The 16,171-nt window shown below is 40.5% G+C and overlaps 1 protein-coding gene and 1 long non-coding RNA gene across 2 annotated transcripts; both read right to left on the bottom strand.

Moving 5' to 3' along the window:
- Positions 1 to 4,156: 4,156 nt before the first annotated feature.
- On the bottom strand, positions 4,157 to 5,664 carry LOC116332313. Its single transcript, XR_004200380.2, has 3 exons — positions 5,181 to 5,664; positions 4,993 to 5,064; positions 4,157 to 4,531 (listed from the first exon to the last, which is right to left on the bottom strand). It is a non-coding gene; the product is annotated as an uncharacterized LOC116332313 (long non-coding RNA).
- A 1,283-nt stretch (positions 5,665 to 6,947) lies between these two features.
- Positions 6,948 to 16,117, bottom strand: si:dkey-177p2.18 (phospholipase B1, membrane-associated). The gene is made up of 14 exons (XM_039599072.1): positions 16,060 to 16,117; positions 15,719 to 15,783; positions 10,788 to 10,878; positions 10,601 to 10,659; positions 9,932 to 9,999; positions 9,716 to 9,759; positions 9,483 to 9,603; positions 9,316 to 9,367; positions 9,155 to 9,235; positions 8,989 to 9,054; positions 8,782 to 8,873; positions 8,613 to 8,694; positions 7,279 to 7,380; positions 6,948 to 7,070 (listed from the first exon to the last, which is right to left on the bottom strand). Exons 1-14 carry the CDS (start codon positions 16,115 to 16,117, stop codon positions 6,948 to 6,950), a joined length of 1,104 nt encoding a protein of 367 aa, XP_039455006.1.
- Between the last annotated feature and the right edge of the window lie 54 nt (positions 16,118 to 16,171).

The raw sequence follows: 16,171 nt of genomic DNA on the forward strand, positions 1-16,171 counted from the left end.
AGGAACAATGCAGTATTTACCTTTCTAGATTAATATGTTATAATTACAGCATACAGTTTATATTGTGCCTGTTGATACAGATAAAACAGAAAACCTCTTTCTCTGAGCCAAATACACAGCCTTCTTCACACATCTATTGAATGAAGCACTCTTTTGGTAACGCCTTAAATAATTTTCACCTATTTAGACACAATTTATCACAGTGTAACACATTTACTCATCATGCACAATAGAACGCAGGTGTTAGATACAACTGCAGCTGTCATTAGATACAAATACTCAGAACTGAGTATGTCTTGCGTCTGATGTTATGAAACTGATATCAGGTTAGTTCAAAGTGCATAGCAAGAAACACTGAGTTGAAGGTTGATACCAACTGCGGATGGAGAGCTAAAAGATCTTCATCTTCCTCTTCTTTTAGCAGCTCCCTGCTCTGCACATGCCCAAACCATCTCATCCCTGCCTCTTTATCTTTGTGTCTAAACCACTTAACCTGAGCTGTTCCTCTGATGTACTTGTTTACAATGCTGTCCATTCAGGTCACCCCGAATGAAAAACACCTCCAGCTCAGCCTCCTGTCAGTGCTACCGCCTCCCAACCATACATCACAGCAGGTCTCACCACCAGCTTGTAAACCTTCCCTTTCACTCTTGCTGCTATCCTTCTGTCACAAATCACCTCTGACACTAGTCTCCAGCAACTCCACCCTGCCTGCGCTCTCTTCTTCACCTCTTGCACACTGTCCGTTGCTTTGGATGGTCGACCCCACCTATTAAACTCATTTACCTTTACTTCTTCTACTCCTTGCAACTTCACCATTACAGCTGTCTCCCTCTCATTCACACACACATTCTGTCTTGCTTCTACTGACTTTAATTCTTTATCTCTCCAGAGTGTACCTCCACCTCTCCAGACTCTCTTTCACCTACTTCCTGCTCTCGCTACAGATTACTTAGTCCACAGAATCTCCTGGCAGACCACGTCTGTCAGTTTGTTGTTCACCAAAGAAAACAAAAAGGACCTCAAATCCAATCCCTGATGCAGTCCCACCCGCAGCTTTAACCCATCTACCCACGTCATCATTGTCACACTGTCCTCATACATGTCCTGCACCACCCTGACATACTTCTTTGCCACTCCTGACTTCCTCATCTCTTTCTCTAGATCTACCAACAGACAGTGCAACTCATTCTGACCTTCTCTATTCTTCTTCATCAACATTCTCAAAGCAAACATCACATCTGTAGGGCTCTTTCTCAGCACTAAGCCATACTGCTGGTCATCAGTACACTTCATTTCCAAACCTCATTTCTCCCACAGTCTAAAGACATGCATCATGTTAGGTTGTGAGCATGGATTGCTATCTCTCACAATTAGCCGTGCAACAGATTATCAACTTGTCCAGGGTGTACCCTGCCTCTTTCCCTGTGACAGGTGTGATAACCTCCAACAACCTCTGCAGAAAATGGATGGAAGGGACTATGGGGTCCCAGGCTAAAACTTTTCCAAGTCACCAAATCTCTGTTTGCTTTATTGCCCCTCCCAACCTACATCAGCCACACTGAAAGTCTGTACAATGATGTTTCCGCAATTACTTATAACTGCAATTTGTTTTCATCTGTTCTTCTGTCATCTTCTTCTTGTTGTTTCTGCTCCTTTAATGGCTCGCCACAGTGGAGCAATGTGCTTTGACCAATCTGTATGCAATTATCCTGATCTGCATAAATATTTGCCAAAATATTTTTTATACCGATGCCCTTCCTAATGGATGATTATAATTAGAACACAGTGAAGCCTGTAAATACAGTAAAGTCCCAAATAGCACCCCAATTAATTTAGGTAATTAGACCAAATCTGCCACCTGTGTAACCAATAATAACACTGAAATGGGTAATGATGATTTATCTAATTACAATAACTCATTTTTACTTTAAATGTGCTTTTTGCCACATTTTACTGATAACAAATTAATTAAAAACAAGACATGACAGAAATATTTTTTTTGATTTCAGTAAACCCATCAGGCTTTTACTAAGAGTAAAACAAAAAATATCCCTATTAATAGTCCAAATAGTTCCATCTGATGTGCCACCCGCCTAAATGCACACAACTCTCTCACCTTGGAAAAGCTCGTTGATGGATGCCGCTGCTGTATGAAAGCTGCAGGTGTGGAAAAAACTCAGAGAAAACATCTTCAGGGCTGGATTTTTTTACAGACGTTTCAGTGTGTGAAAGATACGATGGAGCAAGAAGAGTTGGGGTTTTTTGTGATGTTGGAGGCGGTGGGTGTGTGATCTGCGTCTGATTCACCTCCTGACCAGCGGTCGTGTCACATCAGAAGCGTCAGAATTGGCAACCCTGCACCAAGTGAAGCTTTATTATTGTTTTTTTTCTCCCTTTGAATTTTAATAAGACCTTTTCCCTGAGCCTCCTGAGATCCGACATTAAATGATGATGCATTAAAACTGCAGAAACAGTACCAGCTTTTCTCATTTTGTCTCCATTTATAAGGAGCAGACATGCACACTGGAAAATTCTAAAACTTCTGAATGTACATGTCCTCATGAGGTCATTTTCTTTCGTGTTACTGACATGTTCATTAAAAAACAAACAGAGCAGAGGTTTCTAAAGCAGGAGGGGGCGTTTGGACTGTTTGCAGTTTCACATTGTGCTGCTGCACCATTCACTGACATCCCAAAGATCTCATTATGCATTCAGAGAAACAATAAAGGCCAATCTGCGTCAGAGCCAGACCAGAGGATCCATATTTGTCCCGCGTAAAGTGCCGCCGGCTTTGTTTAAACATGAAGACGGTTTCCTTTGAATACAATAAAAGGGCTATAATGAAATCTGAAAGCTACAAGCACTGATTGAAATTCATCAAAGAGAAGCATCCAAGAAGCAACAAAGTAAACTGGCACTAAGTAAATATATTTGAAAGAGTTTGGGGGAAAAAAAGTTGGGTGATTACAAATAATTACCTTTCTAAATTCAAGTGTTATGCTTTTTATTATAAGAAAACATTAGAAAAGGGAGGCTTTCCCCATGCAAATATGGCTGTTCCTACATATATGACACATGATATACTAATACAACCCAGCTCCACCAAACTGAGTACATATCATATGGTTTTCCTTTCCATTCTGGAGATAAATTGCTATTTCTGAGCACATTAAAGTAACCTGAGATTGCCTTAATATAGCTTCCACCTGCCTTTGTAATCACACTGATTCAATAGAGTCGGTGAATTCTGTATTGTAGGCTCTGTTTAACCAGAGAGTACAATACAGCCATCTGCACTGGATGATTACACCTCGGCTACTGACGCCGAGCGCTGACATTTTGCGGGTAAAAGATAATGACTCCACTGCTCAGCACCCAGCAGCATGAGCAACACTTAGTGTTTTTTTTGTTCAGTGCAATGACTGTGATGGTTTGCTTTCCCTCTTTTAGTGAAGAATAATAATAATAACTCAGGTACCGGAGGATGGAGCAGTGAAAGTGGGCCAGCAGCTGCCTGGAGATCTGAGGAGCAGACGTGTGACTAAATCTTCCCCCGTTTGAGAAGTCAGAGCTGTCTGGGGAAATCTACAGCAGATGATATGAATGACAAATTTTCATGTTTAAATCATATTTTTTTTCTTTTTTTACTGAGCTGATCCAGGCACATTGCCAGGGTCCCTCTGCATGAGTAAGCGTGCAAAAACAAACAAGCAAACAAAAGTGTTTTTTTGGTTTTTTTGGTAAATCTGAGTAAATTAATGAGTCTGAAAACTTTTTTCTAAAAAGGCCCAGAAGTTATTAAAGAGCACAGTTTTGTGATTAAAGAAACACTCGCTTAGTTTTTGGGCAAAGTCTTTAATATTTTATGTATGAATGTATAAATGTCACATGAACCAAAAGTAGGTCATGCTTTGTTAATTACAACATTTGCAATTTGTACAAAGCAAACTTTTTATTAAAAATACATATATGCTCTAAGTCTGCTCCCCAAATGGGGGAGAAACAGAAACGTCCCACTACCACGTATGCGGTCTAACTGGTATATCATCTTTAGGAAAAGTTAATTAAATCTCAATTTAAAACTGTAAAACGGTCTATTAGAAAGTCACATTTTTCAGTTCAGTTCACTTTGAAGCACAGTTCACAACACCAGTCATCTCCAGGCACTTTATTTAGTAAAAATCTGGCAATATTATAGAGACAACCCCCAACCATCTGAAGCTCCCCTATCCTCATCTCGTCCATCTCCAACATCCTCTGAGATTTAAATATTTCTGTTGCATGATTGCAATGATTGTTTGTTGTCAAATGTCAGTTTGCAGTCATTTCCTCCATGCTGGTGAATGGCTAAAAAACTCCTTTCGCCCACTGTGTGTTTTGCCTCGGGGACAGGAATTAAAAGCTACATAACTCCAAGCTGTGCCAGGAGGAGCAGCAGGAAGATGACTGCCGGTGATGGAGCATCAGTCTGGAGGGGAGGTTGGTCTGACTTGGCTGCAATCGGTCGAGTGAAGATATATGGGTGTTCCTACGTATATGATATGTAATATAATAACTGTAAAAATCAGATCATAAATTAAGATTTATCACAACACAGAAAATGCAGTACTGCAGAGCGTTTTGAGAAGCATGATGCACTGTAGCCTCTTTCCCAGTCTTTCAAACAGCTCTGAGTTGCTGGTGAACTAAAATGTATTTTTATTTCACCAAGCACTCATTTATTTTAATGCAGTGTCATTTACATGCACAGCAGCATGATAAAGCAGTTACGGAGTGTTTTGAGAAGCATCTAAAGCACAGGAATCATAACAAATGAAGAAAAAAAACAAGTTCCAGAGCACTGAGCTTCCTTGAATCAACAGACTTTTCAACAAACACTTTAAAACACTTTCTGAAACCTAATTTCACTGGAGACACGTTTAGTTAATATTCAATTCTTTACACCAATCAGGCCAAACAAAGTTGTCAATTATGGAAAGCTAATCTTACCATAGGCGGGCAGATGAGAGCGATGGGGTCAGAGAAGCTGCTCACAATCGTCTTTCCTCCCTCGGGCTGAAACTGTGAGAGAAGCAGACATGTGTATTTGAACAATTGCACATTTTTTCCAAAGTTTTAAACAGTGGATTTTATGTCAAATGATCAAGAAGTGATTCAAGTGCAGACTTTCAGCTTACCAGACAAACTAGCATCATTTTAAATATAAGGATTGTTTTTAATACTTAAAATCCTTTGCAGTCAGTGACTGCCTGAAGTCCAGAACACTTTTGCATCACCAAATGCTACATTTCCTTTTGAGATACATTTCTCTGAGATGCTTTTATAGGCCTTCACTGTGGCCACCTCCAGCTGCTGCTGAGTTTGTGGTTTTTGTGTCTTCGGTTTTATCTTCAGTAACTGAAAAACTCAAATCGGACTGACGGCCTTGAGAAACTCTTGGGTTGCTTTTGCATTCATTTTTGGTCATCATGTCTGTGTGCAGTAGGAAGGAATGGAGGACCCAAAATTCAAGCTCCAGGAGGCAGAAGGTGAACTCAAAAACGGCTATATTGCTTGACCTGGGGAAAACTAACTAAACTGAGGAATAAAGCAATAAATTAGACCAGCAAGGCAGACAGAACACACAGTTTAGTGCAGGTACAACACAACACTGACAGAGAGATAAAGGGGCCTAAATACACTGAAGGAAAATGAGGGAATGAGACACAGGAGGAGAGCACAGCTGGGAGCAAGGGAAGCAAAACTAGAAACAATGACGTGAGACACAGACCTTCAAAATAAAACAGGAAGCACAGGACAGGCACAGAGACAAACTAGACACAAAACAGAGGGAGCTCAAAATACAAAACAGAAACCAAAACACTGGTAGTAATACACCAAGATGAAACTAAAGATTAATAATAATAATAAAACAAATCAAAACACTGGGTCGCTGACCCAGGACTGTGACACATTACCATTTTGCACTGTGAAGCATGGTCTGATCAGTTTTGCAGAATTTGCCTGGATCTGAGCAGACACTATAGCTCTGTACACTTCACAGTTCATCCTTTTACCTCTGTCAGCAGTCACATGATCAATACACACCAGCAATTCGATTTCATTGGTCGCTATAAGTGTCCACGGAGCAACACTACCTCCGCCATATTTGTCAGATAATGTTGCATGCTTCTGATCATGAGCTGTGTCTCTCCTTCTCCATATTTTTTTTCCATCATTCAAGTTAGTTTTGGTTTTACCCATCCAAAGATTTTTTTTTTCAGATCTTAGGCTCTTTCTGATGTTATCTGGCGAAGTATCATCTAGCCTTGTTGTTTTTAAGTGTAACCAGTGGTTTGCAGCATGTTATAAACCCTCACCAGCTACGTTTATGAAGACATCTGTTGATTACAGACTTTAACAATGATCTCAGTGAGAGTCTTCTTCATTTGGTTAGATGTTGGAAAGAGCTTTTATTAATTATGGAAATTATTCTTTCTTGATGTAAATTTGTTATCTTTTTTTTTTCTTAAGTACCAGATTGTGGATTTGGTTTTCCTCTCTCTGGTAGGCTGATTTCCATTTTTCAGCTCAATAATTGCTTCTTCACATTTCCATGTGCAGTCGCAGGGAACAGCTACCAAATGCAAGTTCAACACTTTGAATAAACTCCAGATTTTTCTCTCTGTTTAACTTGCCACCCGTAACAGGTCAACAGGCCTCATAAGGACTTGAAATTTGTAAATCATTTGTGCGTTTACTTTTGAGGCTCTAAAAATGGGGGTCGGTATATAAAAATGGGCATTATTCCTAAACAGTTAATGGAATACTTTTGTGAAATCCCTTGAATTATATTTGAAAATCTGCACTTCAATCACATATTGACTTTTATAAAACCCACTGTGGTCTGTTTCCAAATGAATCCTATACAATAATGACTCATTGACCTTTAACCTCTTGTGCCTTTAAATCAAATACAACTTATTGTTCACCATGTTGTTCCACAGTCCCTTGGCCAGCTCCTCATGTCCCTTTATGGTAAAGTGGAAGCAGTCGTGAGTGAAGAAAGTCATATCGATCTTCCCGTTCTGCTCAGAGAGACACAAAATACACTGCGGTATAGTTCTAGTGATGGACAGCATTGTTGGTGAAACATGACTCGTGAGTCTCTCAGCCAAAAGGCTACAGCTGTCACACTGGGGATCCTGATGAGTCAGTCATCACCGCGTGATGTTTTGCACCTATTGGTCCGAAAGCAGACACTTATGTCACACTGATAGGCGTGAGATGGATTACCGGGAGGCGGGGCGGGTCAGCGTGCTTCAGAAAGGGCTGGAGAACAACGGCGAAGTCGTCCCTGAAGAAGCGGTCGCTGTACAGCAGCTTCTCGAGTCTTTTCTGCAGAGGAAAGCAGCGTGAGAATCAATTTGTCTCCCATTCTCCTCGCTTGTGCTGTTACAATAACAGCAAACACACAAATTACAGAGAGCTGGGAACATGAAATCAGTATGTAATGTTCTGTAATGTTCAATGTACCCTGTTTGCACATTTAAGTGAGTTATCATTGGGGACAATGACAAGGCAAATTATTATGGAAGATACAGTCAAAAATGCATTTTAATGGGCATTTTTTTAACTTTGTTTGCTTCCAAAATACTTCTTCTTTCAGGCTGGTAGAAAACAAATGTTTAAAATACATTTCTCTGCACTCTGTCTATTAGATATTTATACAAATTAGTGCATGTTTAACAAGACAATTTTGGTATTCTATGGCAAACGGGCTCTATAGTGCCGGGCAGTGAGCACAGAGGACATCTGTTTGAAGATGAAGTCTGTTTCTGATTGTTTGGTCACTGCCATCCTACACATTCCTCTTCCTCTTTGCACAAAGGAGGAGATACCAGTCCTGCTAATAAGTTTAGGACCTGTAACTGCCTGTCTCCTGGAATCTCCTCCATGCTCTTGAGACTCTGCTGGGAGACACAGGAAACTGCCTGTGCAACCTCTGCAGGGTTCAGGTATCACCTTATGTACCAGTAGTTACACTGACCCTAGCCAAATGCTAAACTAGTGAAAACATAGGAAAAAAGACGAGGAGTGACCTCCACTTGTAAAACCATTGCTGTTTTAGGAGTTGTCTCTTTGTTGCCCCTCTAGTGCACCTTTCGTTAATTTCATTAACACTAAAGCAGCTGAAACTGTTTAACAACCCTCTCTGCTACTTAACTGACTGGATCAATATCCCAGAAGTTTAGCTGACTTGATGCTATACTCTGATTAAAAAGTAATCCTTTCAGTCTTTTTAAGCAGTGCATGTATATTTATGGCAGTTTTTCCTCATATTCTGACCTAGAAATCTCATCTCCGATAGCTCTTACATACAACAGAGTGTGCAGTTCAAGATTCTGCAGGTGTTTTACAGACGAGCTTCTTTGTGCAGCCTAACATTCAGAGTCTGCTGTACAGAACGAACATGTTATTCCTAAAAAACATGGGATTTTTTTAATGATGCATAGAGGGATTAAAAAAGATTCCATATTCCTTCTAATGTGGCAACCAAATGAAAGAAGAATTTATCATCTTTCCTTACATAATACATAATCTTATAACATGAAAGAAGTAAAGTGCACCTGGAATTCCAGATTGACCTCCACCAGCTCCCGCAGTTCAGGAGATCTGGCTACTGGCTCTATCAGGCATGAGCAGAAAGACCTAAATCAAAGTTAAAAAGTAAAAAGTTCAAGAAGTGTCAAGCAAGCCAGAGCTGAACTTTTTCTGAGAGAGAAAGAGAGTGCTCACCGCTGGAGCAAGCACCCTGGGGTGGGCTTCTGCACCTCCCTCAAAGTCTGCATGGGGAGGATCTGAACCACGTTCACAATCATACGGGGAACCTTGAAGCACAGCATAAACACCTGCACTGTGGTGATTCAGCACAGCACTGAGCCCTCACTCTCAGCAGACAGTAAATCCAGGGCTAAGCCTGATTTCGTTTATCTTTGACTTTACCTCATTCATAAGCATTTCCAACGAGACGGTCATATAGTGGATGAAGTTATCGACTGAAAAAAGAGCCTGGAAGGAACAGAGATTCATCAGAGGTAATAGAAGAGTCAATATTCCATATATAGAGAGAGATTTTCTATTGAATTAAACATAAAAGACCAAGACAGACTTTATCTTTGCAGTAATCACAGATGTCATTCATGCCCATGAGAATAGTCAAAAGCTTCCAGTCCTCTTCAAAGTTGAGACCCTAAAGGAAGAGACCATAGACCCGTTACCTCTCCCATCCCTGTGCTGTATCATTACTGAGAAAACAAGGCCTCGCCTTACCTCGTAACCTCTCAGTGTGTCTATCAAATGTCTCGTCTGACCGGGCAGATTGCTACAAAATAAAGAATAACGTGTTTTCTAAAATGAATCAGGTCAGAGCTCAGATTTTTTTGTAGAAAAATATAATTTATTAGATTAGGCAACATGAACGTAAGCGAAGGTCTTACAAGGTGTTGTGTCCAGTTACGGCCAAGTTGAAGCCCGTTTCACTGATATGAGCCTGCATCCCATGAACTGTCTTTCCAGGAGAAGCTCCAAGCAGATTGGGGTTAAACAGCTTGATGATATCTAAAAATGACAGCGTCAAACAGGTAAAGAAAATGAGCTGGACTTTTCTCGTTGTGAGTTTCATGGAACGATACAGTTAAGAAACAGCTCGGACACAGCAGTGACAGCTTACTTGCCAAAGTAATGACATCTTGATATGTCCCATAGCCTCCAATGCTGCAAGCAGAAAGGAAAGCAATACCAGCAGCAGAAGTGTTAATGTCAGTTTAACCTTGTTTCTTACAGACTGACACTCTCATGGGGGAATACAGTTTCTAACATGTTCATATGAGATCAATCTGCTTCACATCATCCTGATTGTTATTTGTGTGAGATGTGTGACGGGCACCTCCATGACACGTGACGAAACTCGATGGGAATGCCGAGGACAGTGGTGGCGTTGGCGCCGATAGCCGTCTGGAAAAGAAGGGGCACGGCATACAGAGATCAGGAGCCGAGGAGGAGAAAAAAGCAGTTTTATGAGTAAGTGTTTGTGTGGGTGGTTTGTCACTCTAATTTAAACGGATCCTATTGTGCCGTTCCAAATTTTCTGCCGTATATGTGCAATGCTGCCTAATCAAGGCTTGGGATGAGAACTATTATAAACTGTGAGTCATGCAATGATACACAAAGAGTCCAAGAATAAAAATATAGAGGAGATGATAACAGGTCACCATTAACCAGCTGCAATTTGGGCATCTTCTCTTAGATTATGAAGATGTGCCGTTCTCATAAAAACACAAAAAGAGAAAATAACTAAGCCGACTGCTCTTCTGTTGGTGGAACATTTGGTTAGTAATGCAGTTTAAAGTTTATTTCCATCTCATTTGCACTCAGTCTTTATCCATCACTGTAAGCGTTTTAGCTCTTCTCACGATTGCAGCTGCCTTCTGCTCAGCAGGACTAAGTGAGTATGCAAAATGAATGAATCAACGGTCAGAGCAAGGCTATTTTTGGTCGACGTTACACTGTATCATCAGCACAGCAGAGGAAGCAGCAAACAACAAATAACACCTACTGTCAGAGAATCCCCCAAGGCGGCGATGACTTTGATATCCGCCGCCTTCACAAATTCAACTAGACAAAAGGGTGGATGGAGGGGTGGATAGAGGGAAGGTGGAGAGGGAAAGAAAGAGAAAAAGAGCGTTAGTTCAAACTCTTGAACAACACAAGATTTGAGGTCAGCAGGTGACACCTGGACAGACCTGAGGAGGGGACAGAGGGAGAAGGACCCATGTCTGAGCACTGGAACACAGGATGCTTGAAGCTCACTGGCCGGGTTTTCTCTGGAAACTCCTGAATAAGTAAAAAGAGAGAAGCCTCGCTGTCACATCGAGACCAGTTATGATTCCTTATGAGTCCTTATTTCCTTGTAATGACTAAAGTTTGTCTTCAGGGACTGACGATTGTTTTCTTCTCCTTTTTTGAGCGTCTTCCTACATTATAATAAACTGCTATAAAAACATGTTTTAAACAGTTGCGTACTGTTCTTTGTGAATAGAGTTTAATACTGTATATGTTGATGCATTTGTGGGGAAAAAAGGAAGCTCATGTGCAAACTTACAAAAATCTTAAAAAAAAACAAACCTTTAAAATCTTTAAAAAATCTTATTGCATTAGAAAGTTTTAGATACATTATGTTGCCATAACTATTTGCTCATCCACGTTCATGCGCATATGAACTTGCGTGACATCCCATTCTTAATCCACAGGGTTTAATATGACGTCGGCCCACAGCTTCAGCTCTCATGGGAATGCTTTCCACAAGGTTTATGAGTGTTTATGGTAAATTTTGAGCATTCTTTTAGAAGTGCATTTGTGAGGTCAGACAAAAAGAACCGACTCACAGTCTCCGCTCTAATTCATCCCAAAGGTGTTCTATTAGGTTGAGGTCAGGACTCTGTGCAGGCCAGTCAAGTTCTTTCACACCAAACTCGCTCATCCATGTCTTTAAGGACCTTGTTTTGTGCACTGGTGAGCAGCCATGTTGGAACAGGAAGGAGTCATCCCCAACTGTTCCCACAAAGTTGGGATGCGGAAGCATTAAGAGTTCCTTCCACTGGAGCTAAGGGGATAAGCGCAACTCCTGAAAAACAGCGCCACACCATAATCCCCCTCTACCAAACTTTACACTTGACACAATGCAGTCATACAAGTACTCATGGCAACCGCCAAACCCAGATTGGTCCATTGGATTGCCAAAAGGAATCCAGTGGTGGCATGCTTTACACCACTGCATCCGGCATTGGTGATGTCAGGATTGGAAAAAGCTGCTCAGCCATAGAAACATATTTCATGAAGCTCTCTACACATTGTTTTTTGAGCTAATCTGAAAGTCACGTGATGTTTGTAAGTCTGTAGCAATTGACTCGGCAGAAAGATGGCAACTATGTTCCTCAGCATCTGCCCCTTCCTCAGTCTGTTATTTTATGCGGCCTACCACAATGGAAATGTTGTTTATTTCAACATCGTTAATGTGTGATTGCTAAATATACTGTAGCTAGCTAGCAATGGTCCGCCATGTCGGTACGGCATCACGCAGCATTATGGAGCGGTGACAAAGCTGATATCTCATCTTAGTTGAACAAAAGCAAGAAACTGAATTTAGGGTACATGGATGACTGTAGACTGAGACTCTTTTCACCATTAAATGATCTTTATAAATGCATTGCTCAAAAAATTAAGGAAACACTTGATGATCATAGTATAACATGTAATATCACTTTAAGAAGCATAATCCATTTCACCTGCTCCATGTGACAGAGTCTTGAGACACTGAAGTGAATGTTATGCTGTCTGTAAGATCATCAAGCATGAGGGGTTTGGCAGTGGGTCAATTATAGTCTGGGGAGGCATGGCCTTAGACAGCGACAGCCCACAACACCCTGACTGGTTCCACTAGGCCTGGGTTCCTCCTGGTGCAGGACTATGCCTGGTCTCATTCGACATTTTCATGTAGGCAGTTCCTGAGTGACAAAGGCATTAATGCCACTGTTTGTACCTCATATTTCCCAGACTGAATCTAACTGAGAACCTATGAGACATCAGTGCTTCCTGCCAAATAGCACCGCCGACTGTCCAGTAGCTCAGTGATGCCCAGCTGACAACCATCAAGCCTCTCATCAGGAGCATACCTAGATGTTGTTGGGAGTTCATAAAGGCACACTACTAAACCACATTATGATGCTGGATGGATCAGCCTGACTTCAGTTTTGAACTTTTATTTTTGGTTTGATTTTGAATCCAGCCCTCAAAAGATAGATGCTTGAGGTTTCCAATGGCTGTTGGTAATATCATTTTGTATTCAACAAGTTACACAATCTATGTCAATAAAGATTTTCTACCTTTATCACGAATATTTAATTCATTACAATCACTGTGTGACAAATGCTCCCTTAATTTTTGGGGAGCATTGGTATTGTGGTACTTTAATACATTTTACAGCATAGCAAGTCTAAAAAACAAACTTGATTGCTATTTAAAATCTTTAATTCAGTGGTTAACCCCTGCCCTGATATGCCGATGGTCCCATCCTCAGCTCTCTGTGAACAATTTCTAAAGTACTTTACTGATAAAATTCTATCCCTCAAATCCTCACTCCCCCCAGTGGTGAGCCCTGGTATCACTGGAGAATGTGCTTCAACTTTTCATCAGTTTGAGCCAGTGTCACTCTGTACACTTAAGCACATTGTCAAGCAACTGAAGATTACTAGTTCTGCATATGAACCTCTTCCGCCTCGCATTGTGAAGGATGGCTTTGATGTAATTGGGCCCAGTATTCTGTTTTTAATGAACTTATCATTGTCTTCTGGCTGTGTTCCCTCTGTTTTTAAACATGCTATAGTGCAACCTGCTCTTAAAAAAAGGTGTCTTGATCATTGTGATTTGGTTAATTATAGGCCGATATCCAAACTTCCATTCCTCTCCAAAATCCTAGAGAAGATAGTTCTCTCGCAACTCCAGGCTTACCTGGATGCGCACGACATCTGTGATAAATTTCAATCTGGTTTTAAACCACACCACAGCACTGAAACAGCTTTGCTGAGAGTCCTTAATGATCTTCTCTTAATTACTGATTCAGGGCATTCTGCTGTATTAGTCTTATTGGATTTGTCCTCAGCCTTTGATATGGTTGACCATAATATTTTATTAACGAGGTTAGAATGCACTGTGGGCATTCGGGGTGAAGCCCTTAACTGGTTCAAATCATACCTTTTGAACAGGTCTTTCTCCGTTACCTTGGGTACTTATTCTTCCTCAACTGCATCCTTATGCTGTGGTGTGCCCCAAGGCTCTGTGCTTGGCCCAATGTTATTCTCACTATATATGCCCCCCCTAGGCTTAATCTTTGAAAAATATAACATTTCTTATCACCTCTATGCCGATGATATACAAATATATTTTCAATTAGATGATGACGACATTGCTCCTTCGTTGCACTGCTTCCTCGGGTGCATGAGAGAAGTCAGAGAATGGCTTTCAGGCAATTCTCTTATCCTGAATGATAAGAAAACGGAGATTGTGGTGTTTGGCAACCATATCCCCAGGGGGCTATTAGCTGATACCTTTGGTTCCTTTGCCACTTCTTTCTCTGACTCAGTTAGTGACCTAGGTGTCCTGCTGGATAGCTCTTTGAAATTTAATAAACAAGTGTCTTCAGTAATCAAATCTAGCTTTTACCAACTGCGCCTTATTGCTAAGGCTAAGCACTATGTCCCTCATAAAGATCTTGTAAAGCTCATTCATGCTTTTGTGACTTCTAGATTGGATTACTGTAATTCTCTCTACTTTGGTCTTCACTCCGCTCTCCTTCACAGACTTCAGCTTGTCCAGAATGCTGCGGCTCGCCTCCTGACTGGCACTAGAAAGCATGCCTCTATCACCCCTGTTCTTATTGATTTGCATTGGTTACCCATAAAATATCGCATCAAATTTAAAATATTGTTGTTCACCTTTAAAATTATAAATAATTTAGCCCCTCGCTATCTTGTTGATCTTCTTAGTCTATATGTCCCTGGGCGAGCCCTCAGGTCTTCAGCCCAATTACTCCTGGCTCAGCCTAGATCTAGACTTAAATCTAGGGGTGACCGTGCTTTTGCCCTGGTTGCACCGAATCTGTGGAACAACCTTCCTGTCGCTATCCGTGCGTCAGACTCCATTTTATCTTTTAATTCCCGTTTAAAAACTAATTTATTCAACATAGCTTTTCCATCTAGTTAGTGTTCCTATTTTATATTTGGTTCAATTTCTTATTTATGTACTTTATCTTTTAGCTATATCTGTTTTTAGTAACTTTGTTCTTATATTCCCTTCTATTGCTGTATAATTAGTGCCCTTAACCTGATGACATATGTGGTACTTTGTTAATAGTCTTTTATTTAATGTCTTAATTTTCCTGTTTTTATTGCAAAGCACTTTGGTGTACCGTTGGTCTTTTAAACGTGCTATACAAATAAAGTTGTATTGTATTGTATTGTCTAAAAAACAAACAAACAGGATAATAGCAACTAAATAACTGACAGTAAGATCAGGCAAAGCTTATATTATATTATGATGTGATCACTGTTTTTGTCCTTGTCACATGATCTGTAAATAGTGTCTCTGTATGTTTTTACAAACTTGTGTGTAACACCAACCTGCCAGAGGGTCTGCAGATGGAAATTAGCCCAAGGGTATAATCTGGCATATTTACATTTGTTAAAATGTTCATTAATATGTATTGTCCCTCTTTCTAAATAAAATAAATATAAAAATATTTAATCCAGCAGAGCACAGTGTTTGTGCATTAAGATTCTGTTGTCGATTACAGTAGGCAAAGGTGAACATAACTTTCACTACTACAGTGGAAACCTCATCTTCAGTACCTTGGACTGGATTTTTATTGACCGATCATTGTTTCACTGTCTTTGATGTGTTAGCTGTGCTTGCTGTGCACAAGTTCAGGATGCCTGCTGGGCCATGTGGTTAGTCTGGTTTGACACGAAAGGTTAACAATTGCTATATATTAATGTTTTTTGTCTTTTTAATCAGTCTGTCAACCAAGTCTTTTTGCTGTTTAAATGACAACCAAAATTTAAACTTTGTGTCTAACGACAACAAAATAAACCCTCAGTGATAAACATAGGTGAAACAGTACCTTATTGAGGGCCTCCTTGCTGTAGTGCCGAATCCCCTCTTCATACTCCGACCACCAGTCATTTCCTTTAAAGGGATCATTAACTGAAACTTCTCAAACCACTTTATAAGCCATTGTTAAAGCTCATCTTTAATCAGCTAAATAAGCCCTAGTTCAAAAGTTTTTTGTCTTGACTTTGTCCTTGGTGTACATCTATAAAAACAGATGGTTGATATAAATCGCAAACAATCCATTAAAAAACTAAATAATAAAAGGGAGGGCCCGTTTCAGAGGCTGTTGTTACAATAAATATAGGCACAGCCTCACGTGGGAGCTGCCCTCCTGCTTGTTCTAGCACTTACCTTTGACAGAGCAGGACGTGAGTACACACGTTGCCACAGCGATCCAAAGCCACCCCATAGTATCGCGTATGGACCAGTCAATGGGTCACCCCTACACACTGCACAATGCGAC

The sequence above is a fragment of the Oreochromis aureus genome, linkage group 15 (genome assembly GCF_013358895.1).
Source record: "Oreochromis aureus strain Israel breed Guangdong linkage group 15, ZZ_aureus, whole genome shotgun sequence".
NCBI lineage: Eukaryota > Metazoa > Chordata > Actinopteri > Cichliformes > Cichlidae > Oreochromis > Oreochromis aureus.